General features: G+C 34.6%; 1 protein-coding gene across 1 annotated transcript in view; it reads left to right on the top strand.

The window, feature by feature from the left end:
* CLPTM1L (CLPTM1 like) overlaps nucleotides 1-23,767 on the top strand; it is a 38,130-nt gene that overhangs the window by 9,267 nt on the left and 5,096 nt on the right. Inside the window, exons 6-15 of the mRNA XM_072605362.1 lie at nucleotides 2,573-2,690; nucleotides 3,243-3,337; nucleotides 5,768-5,852; nucleotides 8,632-8,735; nucleotides 10,568-10,633; nucleotides 12,908-12,958; nucleotides 13,930-14,012; nucleotides 15,738-15,772; nucleotides 17,845-17,900; nucleotides 22,039-22,083. Coding sequence (XP_072461463.1) covers nucleotides 2,573-2,690; nucleotides 3,243-3,337; nucleotides 5,768-5,852; nucleotides 8,632-8,735; nucleotides 10,568-10,633; nucleotides 12,908-12,958; nucleotides 13,930-14,012; nucleotides 15,738-15,772; nucleotides 17,845-17,900; nucleotides 22,039-22,083 — 738 coding nt within the window. The remainder of the gene's footprint in view (nucleotides 1-2,572; nucleotides 2,691-3,242; nucleotides 3,338-5,767; nucleotides 5,853-8,631; nucleotides 8,736-10,567; nucleotides 10,634-12,907; nucleotides 12,959-13,929; nucleotides 14,013-15,737; nucleotides 15,773-17,844; nucleotides 17,901-22,038; nucleotides 22,084-23,767) is intronic.

Genomic DNA, 23,767 nt, shown 5'->3' with positions numbered 1-23,767 from the left:
TGTTCTTCCTCTCTGTTCTGGCCAGGCCTCCACACAGCCAGTTCCAGCACCTGCGTGTTCCTCCTATTCTTGCTTCTCTGTCCCTATTCCCCACAAATCTTCTGAACTATGTGCTAACCCTCTCCATCCATGGGTATGCAGCCTCCTTCCTGCTTCCCTCCCTTTGCCATGTCCAATGGCAAATTTAATTTATGTAGAGGTCTGCAAAACTGTCCACTTAGGTTAAACAAGAACATCTGTATTAGCAAAGCACTTTTATCATCTTCATTTCTAATGAAAGTTTGATTTTATCCTTCTTAACAGAAAACATCACATATTAATAAAAGGAGAGACCACATTAATAAAAAGTGCCCTCTTCCAGATATAGATCAGCTACATGTTTAGGTACTTTGTACAAAGCAAACACATCTTATCCTCTCAAAAAAAATCTATACTTTAAAAAAGTGAATAAGTTGGTGGAGGAGCACAGAATATGTCAAAAAAGCCGAAAATATTGTAATTTGATCATTGAACAAGCCTCCCAAAAATGCTGTCACATTTTACTTTGCATATATTCATTATCACAAAGCCTTTGACAAGTTTCTCCTTCTTGGTGATAAACATATAAAATAGATCTAAGCATAGTGAGTATGCTTAGAGTATTTGATGTTCACACAGAAAACTTTTTTCTAGTAAGTCTCTATTTAAAACATACCACCAACAAAGTAACATGAAGAACAATTGGTATAAAACATAACATCTTCCAGGGAAACAGCATACACTTACTATGATCCTGCCTAGCCTTAGGAGTCCTTACTAGAACTGATTATGACTTTTAAGGAAGAGTCATTCCAAAACGTTGTATTACTCACTTGATGTATATGGCTAACATCAAGTTATATAGTTTCACTGAAAAATCACATTAAAAGTCTACCATGTTTCATGGAAACTTTTTCCAGTGATCTCAAAATGCCATTTTTACCCCAAAAAGTAAAATTCTTAATGTGTACCAAGAAAGAACACAAACTAAAGACTTTGAACTTAAATCTGGAGGTCAACACAAACTAATTGGTAACGGTAATCACCTATTGATTGATCTTCTCCAGGATGCACAGAACAAGCATAAGGCAATCTGAGAGAAGCCTGGCCAGTATATGTAGAGAAACTGGCACCTCAGAAGGCAAAGCTTAATGAGTGTGCATTTACATTAGTTAATGCTTTTGCAATACCAGTCTTAGCATATAGGTTGGGCATAGTAAAATAGGGTAAGAGTACATTCAGAAGGTGTCTGAACAGAAAAAAAAAACAAAATAAAACATAGATTCATCACTCTAAGACCACTATAGAAAGATTAATACTTCTTTTCAAAGAGAAGGCATAACATTAATAGGTATTCATGATAAACATACTTTTGGGGGAAAAAGTATAAAAGATTTCATTTGATATATGCCCCTGGATTTGTTCAGTGTAACTAAAAGTTATTCATATTTGGACAGAGTCAGTGATATTACTTAGATCCTAGAGAAGGAACAAAAAGAGCTCCATGACTGACACCCATATGAAATCAACCAACATTTGTGGACAAATGGCTAATGAACTGTACAGATTTCTTTGGAGCATCAGGAGGGTTTATGATAGTGATTCAGGATCAGGTGATTACCATCAGAAATCACAGAACAATTAATCTTAAGGATGTAGATTATGCATTGAAATGGCTGAATGTCAGCATATTGCCGCAAGTTGAAAAAATTTAGCATCTCCCACGTACCTAGAAAAACAGATTCTTTAAAAACAGATTTGACATCCCCATCCTACATATGCAAATCCTCAATTATCCTTGAGAATTAAATAGTGTGGAATTAGACCATCATTATAAACAGAATTGTAGTCCATATTTCACCTGGATTTAATCCGTAAAAATTTTAAGAACATTTTTAATAGATATTATCATATCAAATACTCACAATAACCAAACTACCTGGAATGAAAGGAAAGCTTTCAAAATGAAGATAGTTGTTCATTTTTCTTATTATTCCATAGGAGATACTTTTTCTGTGGTGATTGATAACAATTAATTTCTATATTTAATCAAAGTATATACTAAGTAACTACTTTGTGCACTGTAGGGCCTTTAGAGGATATAAAAACATTGTTCATACACTCAAGGACCTTTTGTTATAGTCAGGAAGATCAAATATATGTATGCAATTAACAGGACAGTAAATAAATTTTTGGTATGGATAGTGGATGTTTTGAGAGTTCAGAGGAAGGACATGGGAACCAATTAATAGTGAGGTGATTGGGAGGCTTCATGGAGGAGGTAAGATTTAATCTGGTCTTTGGAAGGTGGGTAAAATTTGGATAATATGAGAAGAAAAAATTCCAGTTTGTAAGTGGGGTTCAAGGAAAGAGAGAAAGGCAGGAAAGTAGTCTTGAAATAAAGGCTTGAAATAAAGACCTGAACTGGCATGCTGACAAAGTGATCACCAGGTTTGATTTAGTTCGGTTTGGACTACTTGGAAAAACTTTGGCACTTTGTATAGTGTTTGGTTTGGATTTTAAAAATGTATTTGTTTTGCGGGGGGACATTCAGGTAATAAATCGTTCAACAACTGAACTACCTCTGACTGTGTCATATGACAAGATATCATTAGGAAAGCTCCGTTTTTGGATTCACATGCAAGATGCTGTGTACTCCCTCCAACAATTTGGTATGTTGTATTGTATGTGATCATTATTTAATGTTTTCAGATTTGCATGTGCTTTAAGAAATTACATGGAACACAATACTGCAATTAATGCCTTAATTTTTTTTAATATTTGGCAAGCAGTTCCTAATATTTTACATTATCTTTCCAAAAATATTTGGCTAATAATTAAGCATTGTCATTTATTAACTTGACTGAGCATATGGGGTTTTTTGCATGTCCAAATGCTTCTGTTTGGCTTAAGCAGAAGTACATTACCTACATATTTTTCTTTCAGGTACTTTTTAGAGATTATTTTACATTCCCAATTTAATCATTGCAATCAATTATTTGTTTCCCCTCTAGCTCTTTGAAAGTATATTCTTCGTAATCTTATTATTTTTTTAAACCAGAAATGTAGATTAATTTAAATTCGTTTAATTTTTCCCAATTGAACTTTCATTTTTTGTGAGATTAATAAAATCTGTATGGTATTCTAAACTAAAAACTGTAGCATGAGATAAATTTGGGGTTGCAAATTTGACTTTATAATGCAAGTTTTGTTATTTTCTACAGGATTCTCAGAAAAGGATGCAGATGAAGTAAAAGGAATTTTTGTAGATACCAACTTGTATTTCCTAGCTTTGACTTTCTTTGTAGCAGCATTTCATGTAAGTACTTGGTACTTTGCCATTTGTTCTCTTTCAGTCTATAGGATGGGAAATTTTTCATTAATAGAGATTAAATATGGATGTTAAAATAAGAGTTTTCCTTTTTAATATTTCCTGCTTTAACTCTGTATGCTAGCATCAATAAAAAACTACAATACTTAAATAACAGCAAAATTTAATTATAATCTTTTGTAGTGTAATTCTTGACTTGGAGCAGTTGAATACTGCAACCAGTTACACCTTTTCTATTACTCGTAGCATTTACAGCAGGTAGTAGCAGACCAGTGAATGGTAAACGAGTTCTGCTCCCTGATGTTCTCTGTTGAGGTTTCCCCTGGCTTCCAGTTTCAGCCTAGTCCTTATTAGTTCCCAGCCAGCACAGGCAGATTTCTGTATCTATAAAGAAACAAGACTGATTTTGTCATATACTGATTCTGAAGTCATTTTCAAAAAAAAGGAATTCATAAATGTTTGAGTAATAAAAACAAGGTTAGATAATAAATGTTAGAATTTATTGAAGTTCCTCTGTGCCAAGCAATATGCCACATCCCTGGGGATACAAAAATAAAAATGAAATAATCCATACCTTCCAGCAACTTACATCCTATTAAGTATTGCCTCCTGAGGTGACATTGTCTCACTGCACTGTATTATTCCGAGTACCTAACCATGCAGCTGAGCCAGTATCAAGTATTGTGTGGAAGGCACTGTACTTTGTTCTTACAAGTAATGAATGGTGATTTGGACAGTCACCATTTTCTTGTATTTCATTTCTCTCTGTATTTGCAGTAAGATGAATTATGTATGCATCCTAGTAAACATTTTTTTTGTGGGATTGGCCAAGTTATTTTGATTTTCTGAGCCTCAGTTTCCTCATTTATAAAATGTTGTCATTGAAGTAGATATATCTAAGGTATCCCCCAACTCCAAAATCCCATGAGTGCTTATGAAGGGACCATAAATAGGGCTGAGGTATAACTAATAGCATCTTAGAGTTTGAGATTCTTTCCAATCCTCTAACTTTGGCTTCAAGCTAATTAGTCTCTCAGCAAGTATTTATTAAGCATGTACTGTTTTAGGCATTAGGGATAGAAGTAAAAAGAATGAAGCAATTCCTTCTGTAAAAGAGTTTACTTTCCGATGAAGACAAATATTTACATGCACACACACAATATAAAATTTATAAATAAATATACATTTACACACAAGCAGTTGGAGAATCAGGAAAGGCTTCTTGCAAAAGATGATACTTGAGTTGTGTCTTAACAGGAGAAAGGGATTCTATTCCAGGATTATGGGATGTCTAGTACAGTAAAGGAGTTCTTAGGGACCATCTGAAGTTGTTTTGAATGGGGAAGTCACACAGGGAGATTGATGTTCAAAGAAAATTACTTTATGGCATAAAACTAAAGCATAAGAACAACATAAAATAAGTTACATATTAAATTTTAAACTATTGTTAATGCCACTATTCATTCCCTAAATGTTTATTGAATGACTTCCTTTTGGTATCACAAATCTAGAACTGGAAGTGACCTTAAAGGATATCTAGTTAAATCTCTGCATAATACAGATGAGGGAAATGAGACCCAAGCAGGTTAAATGACTTTTCATGAAATCACACAGATAGTAGTAACCATCAGAGGGGAGATTCCAGCCCAGGTCCATTGACTCCAGAGTCAGTGCCCATCCCACTGTATCATTCCTTCATAGCTAACCATTCTTCCATGGCAAAATCCCTGCTTGAATTCTCCTTGTGAGAATTTTTCCAAATTGTCCTGTTTTGCCACCAGAGGAATATTTGTAAAAACTTTCTTTTAATTCATGTTTTTCTCTATCTCTGCCTCTGAAGTTAAAATTCAAACCTTTTATTCTAGTACTCAAAAGCACCTACAGTTTGACTACAGTCTAACTAGAGTTTATTTTCACTTTCATTATGTTTCCTTAGCCATGCTATGCTTTTCACTGTTTTCTCTCATTATTTGAGTATCTTATATTTCTTAATATTTCATGTAATTTGTAATATACATGTATATGTATGTATATACTTTGTAATATATATAATTTGTACATATAATTTATTTTATAATGATTCATAATCCTTTTTGTTTCTGATATCCTAATCTTTTTTATCCTTCAAGGCTCAGCTGAAATCCCATCTCCAGAATGTCTCTCTACTAATTAATGTAGCCTGTATTGAACTTTTCTTGCTGTGAAATACCCAAGCACTTATGTCCACTGCTATAATTTGCACTTAATTTTTAAATGGCTGTTGTTACTTTATAAATTCTCTTTGTGCCTGAGCACAATATTTTATTTCTCATCTTTAAATATGGTAGGAATTTGAATTCATGTGTGATTTAAAATAGGGAATTCAGCTTGTATGTGTATTTTTCAATTGAAGTTTATATCATGTTTTGTTATTTTCAGCTTCTTTTTGATTTTTTGGCCTTTAAAAATGATATCAGCTTCTGGAAGAAAAAGAAGAATATGATTGGAATGTCTACTAAAGCAGGTAATTACATATACATGTAGATAGTTTGTGGTTCTTCTTAACATCCTCTCACTACCTTGTCATTTAGAACAGTGATAAACTGTCAGCTTTGAATGATGGAACAGAATGACACCATTTCTAGTATGCTCATGTCATAGTGTCCATTATGAAGTGTCTTATGAAAGACCTTAGTCATTACTTTGCCATGTCATGATCACTAGGAATAGAAAACATTTCCATCTATCAGATCACTGCCCAACCAAGACAGATAATTTCTTCTTCCATAAGAGCTACATAAAATCATCTTTAAGAGAGTTTCTGGCATAGCAAGGTGGTAGTGATGAGAACTTTTGATGTTTAAAATTCCATGTTTATGTCCTAAAGTTTGTTTACAATTAATATAGATCATAGATGAAAAAATTGGCAGATATCCTCAACCAAATGATTACCTCTACACTTTATTGTGTAAACGGTACATTTTTAAAACCAGTGAACCATATTAATACATAAAAATTCATTCATATAATTTCTATAGACTGTACAGATATGGTATTTATAGGGCTTGGGGGGATATGAAGAGAGAAAATTTAACAAATTCAACAAATATATGCAATGAATATAAAATGCAACTGTTGTTCCAGCCTGTCCCTTCAAAACCAGCCTGCCATGATTTTGATTTTTATGGAGAACTGGGCCCAAGGGAATCTTGAATACAGGGTAGCCCTTTAGAATGGGGGAATCCTAGGTTGTGAGGTTCTAATTAGAACTCTAGAAGGGTTCTAGTTAGAAGTTAGTTAGAAGAGGGTTCTCATCCTATGGGAAGAGGTTCTTGAATCTTTGTGTTCCAGGGTTTCTCCTAATTACATGGCAGTTGGACTCGACATTGGGAAGGACTTCCTATATCCTGGGGCTGGGAGGCTGCAGATGAGATGAAATAATGGGATGGCAAGGGAATTCTAAGGGCAACTCAAAGCCTGGAGAGTCAGGGTGAGATTAGTGTTATGTGAATAGAGAAAGGGAGGAAGAAGTATCTACCCTCTTAGGGAAAGGGTCAGGCCCCACAGGAAGCTTACTAGAAGAACCTACATGAAGTGTCAGGTCTTGAGGTCAACTCTATCCCCTGCTGTCTCAGGAGGAGGGGAAAAAAACACCAAATGGTATGAGATCTGGCCTTCAGCCTTTCTGGGTTATTTTGTTTATGCCTGCTATTTTGTGGATGCAGAGAACAGAGGATGAGGTGATATCCTTTAAACAAAACTGGGGGCCCCTGAAACTGAGAAATTGGATATGAATTACAGATAATAGGAAATTCTGCAGCAGCTGCTTACTGCTGCAGAGGCCAACCTAATTTTACATGGACTTGCTTGTGCTCTGTCCTTTTGCTAATATAGTAGTTTTATTTGGGATTTCCCAAGGAAAACTACTTACATTAGTACTAGTCTATGTGAAATACAAACACATAACCTTCTACTTGATTGTTAGCATTTTAGATCTTTGTAGTTCCAACACATACCATATAGTAGGCACTTAATAAATGTTGAGTTAATAATTACGTACAGTTAAATAATCCTATGTATATTTTCTAGAAGATACTAGAAAAGAGAATATTTTTATGAAATTTTTTTAACAGATATTCTGACAAAGCTTAGAACTGTTAAATTCTAAAATATTTGCCAGTATCTTTGGATTGAATGCAGCTCTCTTCTATATGGTGTAGTGGAGGGAGTGCTAGACTTTTAGTCAGGAAGACTTGAATTCATATCTCACCTCAGAAAAACTGATACTGGGCAAAACTCTTTACTTCCCTGGGATTCATTTTCTTCTGTAAAATGTGAGTTTTGCACTCAGTGTAACCTTTAAGATTCCTTCAACTCTAAACCTATGATTCTGTGATCCAAAAAGGGCACTGTAGATTTTGATTATTACATTCAAAACTTACTTTGTACTCAAAATAATTACCTATAAAAGATTGGAAAATCGTGTCTTACACTGCCTTCTAAAGATAGAAACAATCTTGCTCTGTCATAAAAGGATGCGTTTGTCTCTTTTAAATCTTAAATCTGAAACTCATTTTGAAGTTTTAATTAAGGGCTATATGGGAGAAGGCTGTAAATTTAGAATTATAGAATTGTTAGTACAAAGTACTCATGTACTTATTTAAGTACAGATATAAAATTCATCGCTGTATGAAAAGTCTTTCCCTATATGGTGCATTGGTAAGTTAAGCAACTTGCCTACCCCTGGTCATACAGATTGTGTGACGTTTCTCAGAGTTTGGAATTAAACCCATGTTATCCTGATTCCTGGACCTCTGTCCCTCGCCTTTAACTTCTGCAACAATATTGTGGAGAGTGCTGTGGACTCTGAGTTAGAAAAGACAAGTTCAAATCCTGACTGACACACATGAGAAGTAAAATTATCAAAAGTTACCTTCCAAATTGTAAAGAAAAAGTTCTACATATGCGTGTTATTTTTATCACGTCATTTTTGTTCTCTTTTCATGGGCGTGGTATATTTTCATTTTGCTTTATGCATGTGATAAATTTCTGTGCTACATTTTTTTTTTAATTGGATGAGAAATTAAATTGCTTGTGAACTATCTCTTAGTTTTCCCTCCCTTAGTTTGTAAATAGAAAGGTTTGGTCTTTCCTAAAAATCAGTTGTGGTTTGACTTCAAGGATAATATAAGCAGTTCAAGGCTCTGAAAATAGAATTGCAGAATATGAGGCTCAGAAATGAAATTACTCTATGATCGTCTTTACCATTCTTACAAAAAATTAATGTGTGGTTGTTTCTACAGTGCTCTGGCGATGCTTCAGTACTGTGGTGATATTTCTTTTCCTTTTGGATGAGCAAACAAGTTTATTGGTGCTGATTCCAGCAGGCATTGGAGCAATAATAGAAGTGAGTTTCTCTCAGTAGCTACTAGAGGACAATGCTATATAATTTTAATTGTGAAATAAAATTTTGCTAACTTAATTTTTACTTTGTGCATTAAGGTATTCAATAAATGTTTTTGTGAGCTCTAACATATTTTGATAATATTATTTTGCAATCACGAATGATACTATCAACTAAAAAAATCTTAGAAATTAAGTATGTACTAACAATTTTCATGGTACCTTGAAGAAGGGAAAAAATAGTCTCAAAGTTTTCACTGTTAAATGAACCAGCAATAGGAAGGATCTATTCATGTCTGAAAGATCTCTATCTTTTGTAGTCTCTGGTCATGTAAATATAATCACCAGTCAACATATACTTATTAATTGACTGCTGTTAACCAAGTACTATATTTAGACATGGTACAAAAGAGGTATAATATTGATCTGAATATAGAGCCCCTTACAAAATAAATCCCTGAAAGGAGAAAAACTGGTATTTTACACCAGAAAATTAGAGATCACATCAAGATTTTATGTTTTCTGGATCTGGAAACGTATCATTGCAAATATTCAGTTTCAAAATCTGTTTGAGATATTTTTCCTACCTTCTAGGAGTTTATGATCTTAATGGGGAGATAAGACTATTGTATACAAAACAATTAGAGATCATGTTCAACAGTATATAATAAGATATTATAGTACCAACTTTAACAGCAAACAGAAACAGAACTCAAGTTGTCATGTCTGGACAGTGGAACTAGGCAGCCTAACTTGTAGTGTAGAGATCCTATTGAAATACTGTTGGGAAACATGTGTGAATTAGGAGTAAGGAAGGGAAAATAATGTAAAACTTTGAGAGTCTGGTTAAAGAGTTTAGAATGTTGATGCCATAGATGCATAAGTAATTGTGATAAATTCTTAAGCATGAAAACATGAAAGGAGTGTTTTGGAAAGATTAGTCCTGTATAGTTAGGGCTATGAGAGACAGACTGGAGTTAGGCCATTTTGAAGACAGTTGTAATAATAGAGCAGGTGATAAGGGCCTACCTACGGTAGTGGCAGTAGGGATGGGAGAGGAAGGGGATGAAACCAGGGGAGAGTTGTATAAAAACATCTTGCCTAATTACATATAGAAAATGAAGAAGAGAGAATGAAAGATAACTCTAGAGTCTCTGACATAAAAGTCTAAGAAGAATGGTGTTTCCACTGAGAATCAAAAGTTAGGAGATACATATGTATATATATCAGTGCTTAATAAATATTAAAGTGCTACATAAATCCAAGTTATTGTTAATATTAAGTTCAGGAATAAATTAATAATAGTGAGAACTTTGGATCTACGTGAATTTAGGAAGTATATGATCAAAACTTAGTTGGGGGCATATGGAGTTTGAGCTGGTAATGGAAATAAAGAGATTGAGCTTCAGTTGGCTGTGGAAAGTCCAGTTGGAAATAGGGAATAGGAGCATAAGTAAGAGAGGTCACATCTGGAGATAGATATTTGGGAATCATCAGCCTAGAAGGGAATGTTGAAGTAATGTGAAAGAATGAGTTATTAGAGAGAGTGATAATAGAAAGAGAAAAGAAAGGGGCCTTTGGACAGATATCCGTAGTGAGGAGGTGAGAGGAGAAAAAGGAGCCAGCTAAGAAAAGAGACCAAGAAATCTGGAGGGAACAAAATAGAAAAGTGTGATGCCATGGAGACCAAGGGGTGACATCTTCTAGGGGAGGGGATTACAGTGATGTCAGATGCCACAGAGACCATGTGTTGATGTCTTTGTTTAAATGTTGCTTAGTTTTGGTGTTATTTTTGTTCTTGGTTTAAAAAAGTAAATGTTGGCATTTTCCCCTTAGCTTTGGAAAGTGAAAAAGGCATTGAAAATGACTGTTCAGTGGAAAGGCCTAAGACCCACATTCCAGGTAAAGTTGAAGATTTTGATGAAATACATGTGGCAGAGCATTTTTATATGATATGTGTGTAATTATTTATACGTGTGTGTATCTGTCTATATGTATATGCACACACACATATATGCATGCATACACATACATAGATTTACAAACTTGAAATTAACTATTTACTGATCTAGAGAGCAAGTGACAAACTTTTTATTCAGTTCATACAGAGTAAAAAATATTGATTTAATTTACTTTTTCCCTGACTTTAGATGAAGGAGGAGAGGAGCAATAAGTTTTATTTCTTAAATTGGTCAGTTTATCATAAAAAAAAATATTGAAAACCTTCTCTTGGGGGGCACCATAGTACTGTAGGCGATATTTTTAGAAAAATATTAGTTTCCATCCTCAAGGAGGTTACTTTACAGAAGCGGGGGGCGGGGGAAGAAAACCATGTTCACAGATAAATGAAGTCTAAAACATGGATGAGTGCTATAAGCATAGTTCAGACAAGTCACTAATAGTGGAGGGAAGAGAAAGATAATGTCTGTAATAGAAGAGAGGGGAAAGCTTCATGGAGAGGTATAGCTTGGTCCCAATTATTGCAAATAATGAATTTTGCAAAGTGGCCTCATGTCTTTGAATTCACGCTATTCAGAGTTATAATTGTGTAAAATATGGTGTTTTTTTCCCATCCCAGTGGAAATATGTAGTACAAATTTGAATAATGAGACTATTTGTACTGTTTCATATATATATTATGAAATATATACATAATGTGTATATATGTATATGTATACATACATGCATCGTACATGTATGGACTGTACTATATATAATGGAATTTAAATAAGTAGATTTGAATAGGTGGCAAGAGAAGGCCAAAGTCCCCCATCCCCAGCCTCATAGCAGTTTGTACTATGATTTGTGCATACCAATCTATTTTAAATTATATTTATGTAAATCTTATTCTTTTCTGTTAGTCTTTAAGCTTCATAAGGGCCAGGGCCATGTCCCATTTATCTTTGTACCTCTCTCACCGCCTGGGACAGTACCCCTTCAGTATTCATTCCATGTGTTACTAGATTCTAGATAAACAGCAAAGAAGAGGCTTGTGTGCACAAAGATGTAAAAAAAATGAAAATGCAAGCAGCAGTTACAGACCATCTTGTTCATAATGGAGGATTCACATAAGGGACTAGTGGGGAATAAGACTGGAAGGTTAGATTGAGGCCAGATTAGGCAAAAACCAGGTGAAAAAAGTTTGAATTTCATCTAAGTATAGGCAATAGGAATCTATTGAAGATTTTTTTTTTTTTTTTGCAAGAAAGTGATATGTTCAAACTGGTATTTTACCTACTATATTAACATGATTTGAAGTTTGAAACCAAGGAACCAAATAAATATTAAAAGAACACAGGTTGTAATGGAGTCTTGCTTTAATGCCACATCTCATACCTGTAGATTTTAACATTACTCAGTATGTCTGTGTTGTTTGGAGAGCCTACACTTAAAAGGACAGCCAGTTCCCAGAAAGAAAGCAGGAAGGGAGACAAACACTTCTCCATAGAATTTTTACTAGCTCTAGGGAGGATTATAGAAAAATGGGAAATGATAAATCTAGCTTGATAGTTCCATCTATGTCTCCTATAAAGGATCAACTTGAGGTAATGAGAGTTTTTCTAGGAAATAGAATGTTGGCTTTATCCTCAGTCCGCAATTGAGTTTTCCAGGATTTGGAACTTTGAGAATGTATTTAAACATTAATTTTATTATACTAGTTTCATTTAAAAGTAGAATATAATAATATTACTTTTTCATTTTATAATAATTTACCATACATTTTGCCATTTTCATTGGCTTATGTATATACAATAAACAAAAATAGTTATTTCTCAGAATTAAAAGTAACTGTTAAGCCTAAGGATTGTCTAACACATAGTAAAATATAATTTGTATGTTATCTTTAACTTCCAACTTAGAAAAGCCACATCTAGGATAATATATACCTGAATGTGTTATAATAGATTGTGCTTAAATTTTAGAATAGTGGATGGAGTATAATATCCTATAAACTGTAAAGATATGTTATTCAAAATTATTCTTTAGTTATCTTTTGATAATCTTTTAGTGAGTTGTCTCAATGTATACAGTAGGAAATTTAATATAAACAGTTTTGTGAAAACTGTAGGGTTTTTCCTACCATTAAACGTCACTGGGATTTTGAGATTTGTAACTAGACTTCATAATTATTCCATAGATGAACTAATTATAATTTTTTTTGAAAAATTAAAACAGTTTGGAGCTTACAATGAATCTGAAAGGAAAACTGAAGAGTATGATACTCAGGTAAGGTAATGTCTTATAATGAGACTATTAGTGCACATTCAATCAAGGTATTTTATCAGTAATATGATGACACTGATCTGAAAGGTTTTTTTAGGAGAGTGTTAAGGAGAGGAATATTTTAATAAATAACGATAATTTAAAAACAATTTTAATATCCATGTTAAAAATGCTGACTAATAAATACACTTTGGAAACTTTTTCTGCTTACGTGGTTACACATAACATCACAGACAAGGAACCTCACTCTTTTGTTCTTATAGCAGTTTGTTTGAGTTTTAGGGTGAGTGGAACATTGGCAGATCATCTAGAGTTTACCAGTGCCTTAAAGGCAAAACCATCTGTCTATATATTATTCTTGACAGATGAGAGATTTTCTCATTTTAAAAATCTCTCAGGGAGATTCCATAATCTCTCTTACCCATTCCAGTCTTTTTCATTGAAATCGTATAATCAAAAGTCATAGTTTAGATTATGTAGGTTTATATATTTTCTAATCCTATGCTGAAATGGAAAAACAATTACTATGACATATTGGCAGAGTAATCCATAGAAAAATGATCCCAATGTTTATAGAACTATTTTGTCTTTTGGTAGTTGTTGTTGGGTAGTTGTGATTATGCATTTTGAGTAATTAAATGGCACTTTTGGCTAAACAGAAATATTTTTGTTTTTCCCTTTGTGGTTAGTGAACCTTAGTTCTCATTTCAGGTTTACTTGGAATTATAATGAACAATTCAATCTGCAGTATAAATATATCTAGTGATTAAACTAAATTATATACCCTCTTTTTCTTTGGGAAAATGTAATTCCAGATGTCTGTTCATTTTTTTTTTTTCTATTTTGCCATGGATTGGATTCTTTCCTCCTTAGGCACAATTTCTATTAGCTATATGAAATAGTTCATATTTCATACTTCAAGTAGTTTCATTTTTTGAACTCTACACTGACCAGAGTTTTCCATTCCTTTCCAGGCCATGAAATATTTATCTTATTTACTGTACCCTCTATGTATTGGAGGTGCAGCTTATTCACTCCTAAATGTCAAATATAAAAGGTAAGATTCCTTAAAGGATCACATTTAATATTGGTGATAAGATCAGGAGAAAATTGTTTTTGAGCTACTGACTAGGTGGTATGATGACTATTAGCATTTTTCTTAAGCAAGAGCAATAGTAAATTGGCATATAAAGAGAGAGTTGTGAATTTAAAACCACCACTGTGCGTTCATCAGTAATAGTATTTTTCCTTATTAGTTGACCTAGGGATACCCAAAGATTAAATGAACATAGTTATTAACAAGGAAATGTTCTTCATACGTAGTTTCATCTACTTGACAGTGATGAATACTGTAATGAGCTCTTGATATTAACTGCTCCTCTCTACATATAATTCAGTGACGCACAAAATTAAATTTAGGTTATTTTGTCTAAACCAGGAGTGAGGAACCTGTGGCCTTCTAAATCCTTGGGTGTAGCCTTTTGACTGAGGCCAAGTTTAACAGAACTATGTTAAAATCATATGTGAAATTAATCAGGTACACGCAAGCATGATGTATAGGATTGCCAGAACTATAGCTAATTCAGGCATTTCATTTTAGTCAACTTATTATCTTTTGTCCTTCAAACTTTGTACCAGTGCTACTTAATAGGTAGTAAAATTGCCTGGTGTTAGACATACTGGTTTTGTTAATCACTTACACATTTTCTAATTGGATGCTTGTGACAAGAGCAACAACAGAGAAAGCCAGGATAACTAGTTCTGTGTGGATAACTGGGCAATCAGCCCAGTAGAGAGTTATCTTGAGAAGAATTTTATTAAGTAATCCTGAAAACTAGTAGTTAAGAGCTACGGTTTGTGTTCTAAAGATCCTAGACCTACCATTGTAATATACCTAAGCCAAGATTGACAAGATCTATCTGGTGTTTAAAAGAAGTTAATTAATTTGGAGGACAGTGAAGTTATTGTCAAGTAAACAAAGCATCATTATGCCTATCATGATGCAGAACACTCTAAGATCTAAACCAGTTCCAAGAATTAATAAGAAGAGTTCAGTGATTAAAAAAAAAAAAAGGCATTGGAATTTAGGCAATATTACCTAGAAAGGAAACATTTTTAGTCTAATTTCAGGATCCTATCCTCTCATATGTAGTGTAGATAGACCTAAGTAACAACAGCTAGAATTTATATAGCATTCTGAGGTTTGCAAAGAACCTTACAGATGTCTCATTCACAACAAGGGAAACTAGGTGCTGGGATTTTTAGGTGCAGTTTTATCTCTTTTTTTTTTTTTTACAGAGTAGGAAACTGAGGCATAAAAGAAATTAAATGATTTGTCCCAGGTCATGTATTTAATAAGTGTCTAAAGCTGAATTTGAACTGAAGTCTTCCTGCCTTTATGTCCCACCCTACTGTGCCACCTCACTGCCTCACTAGTGTGAAAGGGGACCAGTAGGGAAAGATAAGTTCAGTGAAATCAGAAGTTTGAATAAACATTGAAAAGAAAAGCCAGATTAGCCCTTGTTCCTTGAAGGTTTTACAGAGTAAATTTTTTGTCCATTAAGTTCATTGTACTATCCAATATTTGTCATACTTCCTAAGTTTTTATTATATATTGAATATTTCCCAGCAATCTTCTTTGTACACCATAGCCTCTACCAACAAGGGTACTTCTGCTACATTACTTATGGCCATTTTCTTTGAATCTAAAAAGAATGTTATATAATAAGCACTAAATGAAATAATGTTCATAATAAACTAATTTTTCTGTTTGTTTTTTAAGCTGGTATTCTTGGTTAATCAACAGCTTTGTTAATGGTGAGTCTTTCAACATTTTTATTGTATATTCTTTATTGAGTGATCTTATTTTTATTTGACCAGATTTGGGGTGATAAAGTGTACAAAATATGTCACCTCTTGAAATGAATTTTGTGAATTCGGTTCCCAAAAGGGTCCAACTTTTTCAGAACCACCGCTACAGCCACTAGATTGGTGTACAGCCAAATGTGGATGTGCAGTCACCAGGGGACAGTGTTTCATGAGTAGGCATTCCAGTTACAAGGGCATATGCTTTTCTTGTGACTGATCATAATGGACCATAGTTTAAAGACCTATACATTTGTAGCATAATTTCTACGTCCTATGTATGCCAAAAATGTATGTAACGTATACAAGCAAGCTTTGAACATCTTTTTTAAAGAAAATGTTTTATCACAAAATTGAAGACAAGAAATCCCTGAAGTATATGAATAGTATCTTTCTTATTATCTATATATTATTTATTATCTATTATCTATATTATTTCTTAATGTCACAACATTTATTCCTAATCTTTTTCATCTGATGTATTTTTTTCAAATAGACTAACATACCTATCTAACTTTGTGTTGGAAAGTTCTTCCCAGGATTTTAATCCTCAACTAAGAACCTTTCTTCCTAGCCATAAAACCTTTTATATCTAGGCTCTGCTTTCTGAGCTATCAAAAGGAAGAATTTTCAGGTATTATCTCATATTTATCTGCAACTGTCTGCTCTAAGATGTATTCCCAGTAACTAGAGTTGAAGGAAGTTACAGAAAGTGTTGATGCTACTGCACTCTCTAAAATAGAAGTGGAATAGCTCTCTATCATCTGATTCCTTTTGCTAGAGCTGGTTTCATTATATCAAGTTACTCTTGGCATAAATAAGACACTTGAGAAGATGCAATAAATCTTTGTCATGTCGCTATTTGTCCTTCATTCTTGAAGAGGACCATGACATCAGGGAGGTGATGCCATGACATGCAAGTGAATTGGATTTAAGTGAGGGAGGGCTGTGGAAAGTCACTAGCCTCACTTCCTCCTCTGGAGCCATCTGGATCCAATGGTAATATATAGATGAGGACAACTGGAGATGGCCCAGGATGCATTTGGGGACCTTGGCCTTTTCAAGCTAAGGCCTTTAACAGATCTCGGTTTGACTGAGGCAGCACCCTTTCAGAGATTAATGCTTAATAAGAAGTGAGGCAGAGAATGGCTTCTTCCAAAAAAAAAAATCTGGGAGGGGAAGACCCTCAGGATATCTGGCCCAAAGAGAAATAATTGTTATTTACAAAACAGTGACCAAGCAGGGCTTGGTCTGGGACCTAATGTTGGAGTGATTTGAGGTTAAGACTGGTCTTTAAGCTGAAAAAAAAAATTTCAGAGATTAATGCAGGTAAGGGTGTGATATCCCTGTGTGGAGAGTGAAGAAAAAAAGGGAATCATGTTGAGTATTTTTGCAAAAACAGTAATTTTGCAAAATAATCAGATATATAATTAAAACTAAGGTTTAAGTATTTGGTCTTGTCTTTTTTTTTTCCTGGAAAAATTTAGGAGAAAAATCCATAAAATTTCAGTTACATAAAATGGTAGCTCATGTTGCATAATCAACAGCTAATCTATACAGGTTATTTTGAATAGCAAAAAATTACAGTTTTACACCAGGTACACCTTGTTAAATCTACTAGTCAGTACACTTTAAGGCAGAAGTATATATTTTAGACCTTCTGTTAGTACTACACTGGTATATTCTATGTTCTGGTAGATATCATAGATGAACGTACTACCTTTTATTTAAAGAAATAAATATTTTTTTTGTCATTTGTTCTCATGGGACCTTTGATTTCATTGGTGTAAGAAACTTTCTCCTCAGTTAAAATCAGAAACCACTTTGCAGCTCAGACTTAGAAAGTTAACCAGGACACTAAAAGTCTAAGTGTCTTGCCATGTCACATAATTAGTATGGCTTAGACGCAGGAGTGAAACCAATGTCTGCCTGACACCAGGTTCGGTTTTCTATGACCTGTGCCACTGTATGCCTCTGTTGACTACTTGACAGACTTCATCAAGTGTCTGTATTTTCTCCTTTAGGAGTATATGCCTTTGGTTTTCTGTTTATGTTGCCCCAGCTGTTTGTGAATTATAAGGTAAGATACTAGCATGTTTTTATTCAGATAGTCTCCAGTTTTCTGGGATTTTTGTTTTTTATACAAAATTTTAATTATGTAGTTCCAATGAACACACATCTGTTTTCTTTCCCTTTCACGTCCTCCCCTTTGAAAAACAAAACCCTTGTTATAAATATACATAATCATGAAAAGTAATTCCCACATTCATATGTTCAATCTATATACCTCATTTGTTCAACACCTCTCTATCAGGAGGTAGATAACATAGATTATCAGTCCTCTGACACTTTGGTTGGTCATTGGGTTGATAGAGTTCTTATATCTTTCAAAAGTCGTTTGGCTTTATGATGTTGGTTGTTTAGATTATTCTTCTGGTTGTACTCAGTTCACTCTATCAGTTCACACAAGTCTACACAAGTTTTTCTGAAAGTACCTCTTTATTTCTTATTGCACAAAAGTATTTCATTGCATTTATATAAAATCATTTGTTCAGTCATACTCTTAGATACCTGACACCTCTTTAGTGTCCAGTTCTTTGCCACCACCACAAAAATCAACTTAATAACAGAACAAGAGAGTGAAGTGACACCAGGAGAGAGATTGAGAGTACAGGACAATGGGCCGCTCTAGACTTGTCTCTGTACCAAGCCTTTGCTATTGGGCCAGGAGGCTTCTGTTCAGTTTAGCAAACATTTATTAAGCAGCGTGTGCTATGTGCAGAGTCCTGGGCCAGAGATTAAAATTAAGAGGTTTCCCTTTTTGATTCTTTTGCCAGTTGCTCCTGGCCTTTACTTACTTCATCTGCAGAATGGAAATACACCTCCTTGACGGGTATCAAGGCTAATAACTGGGGTCTTTGAATGAAAGTTTCTTATCCAAAAGCTTCCTTAAAGAATTTTTTAAATGATCTCCCTCCTTACCCGTACACCAAGTAATCATGTGTAAGGCTTAGTACCAATCAAATATTTATCAAGTGCCTGTAGTGTGTTTGGTGAAGGAGGATCACAAAGGGTCTAAGGCATAATCCCAGCCTTGGAGGAACTTGCAGATGGAACAGGATATTGATAACCCAAGGGATAGTCTAGAGACCAAATGCTAATTTGGATTGTGAGGTTTTTGTGTCCTAAATACATAGTCAGTTTTTATGTAGGTGCTACGTACCTCTGAGAAAAAGGTATATTCCTTTGTATCCCCATTCAGTTTTCTCCAGAGATCAACCATATCTAACTTTTCTAAAATTCCATTCATCTCCTTAACTTCTTTCTTGTTTATTTTGTGGTTAAATTAACTAATTCTGAGAGGGGGAGGTTGAGGTTTCCCACTAGTATAGTTTTGTTATTTATTTCTTCCTGTAACTAACTTAACTTCTCTAAGAATTTGGATGTTCTACCACTTGGTGCATATATGTTTAGTAATATAACTTCATTGTCTATGGTACCTTTTAGTAAGATGTAGTTTCCTTCCTTATCTCTTTTAATTAGATCTATTTTTGCTTTTGCTTTGTCTGAAATCAGGATTGCTACCCCTGCCTTTTTTTTTAACTTCAGCTGAAGTATAATATACTCTGCTCCAGCCTTTTACCTTTACTCTATGTCTATCCCTCTGCTCCAGTTGTATTTTTTGTAAACAACATATTGTAGGATTATGATTCTTAATCATACTTGTTGCTATTCATTTCTTTCTTTGCTATTCATGTTTTATGGGAGAGTTCATCCCATCCCCCAAATGATTACTATTTGTGTCTTTCTCTCCATCCTGTTTTCCCCGTTTATGCTTTTCTCTCTCCTTTCTTCCTTTCCCTCCTCACTAGAGTTTTTCTTTCAACTACCACCTCCCTCAGTCTATCAGCCCCCTCCCTTTTCTTCCCATTTACCCTTACTACTTTTTCCCTCCCTTCTATCAACCCCCTCCCTTTTCTTTCCCTTTTCTCCTCCTGCTTCCTATAGGGTAAGTTCGATTTCTATACCTGACTGATTATGTTATTCCCTCTTTGAGCCAAATCTGATGAGAGTAAGGTTCAAATAATGTTCATTTTCATCCCTTCTTTCTCTCTATTGTAACAGGTTTTTGTGCCTTTTCATGAAATGTGATTTAACCTTGTCTGCCTCCTCCTTCCCTCTTCTCCAATATAATCCCTTTTCACCACTTTTTTTGTCATCACATCAAAGCGGCTCATGCCCACACCCTCTGTCTCTGTATACCACTTTTAAATGTCATAATAACAATACTGTTCTCAAGAGTTACAAGTCTCATCTTCCCTTGTAGGAATGTAAATAGTTTGGCCTTAATAATATTTTTTTTTCTTTTCTTTCCTGGTCACCCTTTTATGTTTCTCTTGTGTCTTGTATTTGAATATCAAATTTTCTGTTGAGCTCTGGTCTTTCCATCAGGAAGGTTTGGAAGGCCCCTGTTTCATTGAATGTCCATCTCCTCAGAAAGATTATTCTCACTTTCGCTGGGCAGTTGGTTCTTGCTTGTAATCCAAGCTCCTTTGCCATATGAAATATCATATTCCGTATCCTCTGATCTTTTAATGTAGAACTTAGAAGGTCCTGCATAAACCTGACTGTATTTCCATGATATTTAAATTGTTTCTTTCTAGTAGCTTGCAGTATTTTTGCATTGATCTGGTAATTTTGGAATTTGGTTACAGTATTACTTGGCATTTTCAATTTGGGATCTCTTTCAGGAAGATTCTTTCAATGACAATTTTACCTTCTGGTTTTAGGACCTCAGGGCAGTTTTACTTGATGATTTCCTGAAAGACGCTGTTCAGGCTCTTTTTCTCATGTTTTTCTGGTAGACCAATAATTTTAAAATTGTCTCTCCTGGATCTTTGAGGTATTCTACATTTTCTTCTGTTTCTGTTTGACTGATTCTTAATATATCATAGAGTCATTAGCTTTCACTTGCCCACTTCTACTTTTTAACAAATTGTTTTCTTCTGTTATATTTTGTGCCTCCTTTTCCATATGGCCAATTCTACTTTTTAAGGAGTTGTTTCCTTCAATGTGCTTTTTTCCATTTGCCTGATTGTATTTTTAAAATGTGTATTTTCTAATCAATTTTTGTCCTTCCTTTTCCAAACTATTGACTTTTGTATACTTCTCATTTCCTTTCCCAGTTTTTCTTCTACCTCTCTTATTTGACTTTTAAAATACTTCTTGAGCTCTTCCAAGAAGACTTTTTGGGCTTGAGACCAGTTCATATTCCCCTTTGAGGTTTTGGATGTGGGTATATTAACAATATTGTCCTCTTCTGAATTTGTGCCTTGATCTTCCCTGTCCCCATAATAAGAGTCTGTGGTCATTGTCCATTTCTGCATCTTGCTCATGGTGTTTGCCTTTTTCCTGATTTTTAAAGTTGAGTTCTCCTGCTGGAATGCTTGGGGCACTGATCCAGGCTTCTTGTGCTGGGATCCCAGGACCTGGTCACTGGCTTTGTGTGCTGGGGCCGCAGGTGCTGGTAGTTGGAGGCTCAGCAACACTGAGCTCTCACAGTGAAGGAGGGAAGTCTGGTACCTGGGGGATGCCTGCTCACCCAGGCTTTGCACTTGAGTGTTTGGCTCCTGAAGGATGTCTGCCAACCTATAGCTGTGCCTCCTGGAATTGTGCTTCCTGGAATAATGCTAAAGCACTGGGAGGTTTGGTGGCTTGGAGAATGCCAGCACATGTGGTGGTTTTCCAAGCTGATATCTACTGATTCCCCTGCCTGTGCTGAGGCACTTGGGGGTCCTGGTGTTGGCACTTGCCTGATTCACCATCTTGGGGCTCAGGATCTTACCCTGGTTTGCTAAAGTGGAACTTGCCACACTGACTTGCTGGGACCCCTCTTGTCCTATACTCCTTCCCCTCCCCCAGAGCAAGAGAGGCCTTTTCTCTTAATCCCCCAAGCTTTCTGGGCTACAAGACTACTGCACCCCATCTTTTTACTGGCTTACCTATTCTAGAATTTTTCCTAGGGTGATATTTTCTTGGCTTTCAAAGGTCAATAAGGGAGGGTGAGAGCAACTTACTTCTTATTCCGCCATCTTTACTCCCAGAAGCAGAACCTCCCAAATGCTGTTTTCTGTTTTCTGTTGTTTTTTCCCCCATTTTATAATTCTCCTTTCTCTGTATGCTGATCCAACCATAATCTTTGTGACTTTTTATTCTAGATGAAATCTGTTGCACATTTACCTTGGAAGGCATTTACATACAAAGTAAGTAAAGGTGTTATTTCTTTTTTTAATGTATTAATAGTGTTTGTTTCTACATCCACTTCATTTCCAAATTTATCTCTCTCCTTTCCCCTCCTTAGAGAGCCTTTATAATAAAAGAAAAATAAAGAAAAACAGCTCATCAAACCTAAATGAAGACATTCTTTGGCAGAAGTCTTTGGCAGAGTTCCATACCCACACTCAGCCACATTTGCAAAGAAAGGAGAGAGAGTGAAAGTTTTTTATTTTTAAAAGACTTTATGCTGATATATCAGCCATAACTGTCTTTCAGTGTTAAGCAAGATTAAGTATGACTGAAAGATGTAATTCTCAAGTATGTTCCAAGGCCAGTGGATCATCTGCTATATAACTTCAAATTTTATGTTGCCAATTTGTTATATAGTGGTAAATTTTTTAAGACAACTGTTTGTTTTTTTTTAAAGAAATTCCCTGTTATAACTTATAAACCATCATCCAATTCTAGTGGTTGTAGAGCATTACCTTGATTTATAACCACATGATACCAAATATACATGAAAAGCTTTCAAACAGAAAATAAATAGACAATATGGATATCTTACAAATTCTTCTGATTTTGAAATACATGGCCAATCTCTTTTAGGAAAGTATTTTTGGAATCTTTTTTTCCTTTAAAATACACAAATCAGAAATCCAAATAATGAAGTGATATACTCAGATAGTTTATTACCATGATTAATCATGTTAAATCCCATGAAGGAAAGGATATAAGTAAGACTTTGACTTATTAGTTCAAATACAATGCTCCCCAATTTTAGAACAAGAAGTACCTTAAGTTTTATAGCTATGGAGGAAAATGGTGGTTTATTTGACTGTACCCGTAGTATCATTCTTTGGATTTTTAAAAGTCCTATGATGATCTGCTCTTATAGGAATGCACAGTATTACCTAGATCTGTTTCCATTCATTCTGTTCAGTGGTGAGCACAGTAATAGTTCCTTGTGTCCTAGAGAATGATTTCTTCTCTTCATAAAAAAGATAGTGAAAGAAATCTGCAGTGTATAGTGATAATAAGTTAACTTATTTCATTGAGGAGGGACAGCTTTTTCTATACTTTGACAGTGACTTGTCAACATAAAGTTGAATTATATATTTATTATATACCACATTATATATTTTGTATATTACATTGTTTATGATAATATTATGTTATAATACATAAAGTAGACTTATTGTGAAAGGAACAATGAGGCAACTTAGTACCTACTGCTTTTGGATTTCCAGATGTACTTTTCAGTGGCAGTGCAATGACTTTTTCCGTGAGCTCATTAAGTAGATTACAACTTTGTTGATGTCTTTGGTGAAAACCTTACAAATGATTACTTGTGACCTATTGTTTTCATTAAACTACTTTTTGAACACCCTCTGCAAACTACTGAGTGATTTGGATTGTTCCAGTCTTCTCTTGGGTTAAGTAGTATTGGTTATAGAAAACAAGAGCATATCATATACATTTGCTAGTTGGTCACTTTGGGATGTAATCTCATGGACTGAGGGAAATATCCATCATTGTTAGGTTTAGTCTTTTTGTACAGTAATGAGAACTAAACTTAACTAGGAAATTGCTGCTGATGGGCCAAAGATAGAGGTACCTTTTAGAATTTAGTTGGATAAAACTTGACCTATGCTTCATTAATATTTTAGTCTA

This window comes from Notamacropus eugenii, chromosome 4, assembly GCF_028372415.1.
Source record: "Notamacropus eugenii isolate mMacEug1 chromosome 4, mMacEug1.pri_v2, whole genome shotgun sequence".
Taxonomy (NCBI): Eukaryota; Metazoa; Chordata; class Mammalia; order Diprotodontia; family Macropodidae; genus Notamacropus; species Notamacropus eugenii.
Note: the sequence above shows the minus strand (reverse complement) of the source record. Positions and strands in the feature narration are given on the sequence as shown.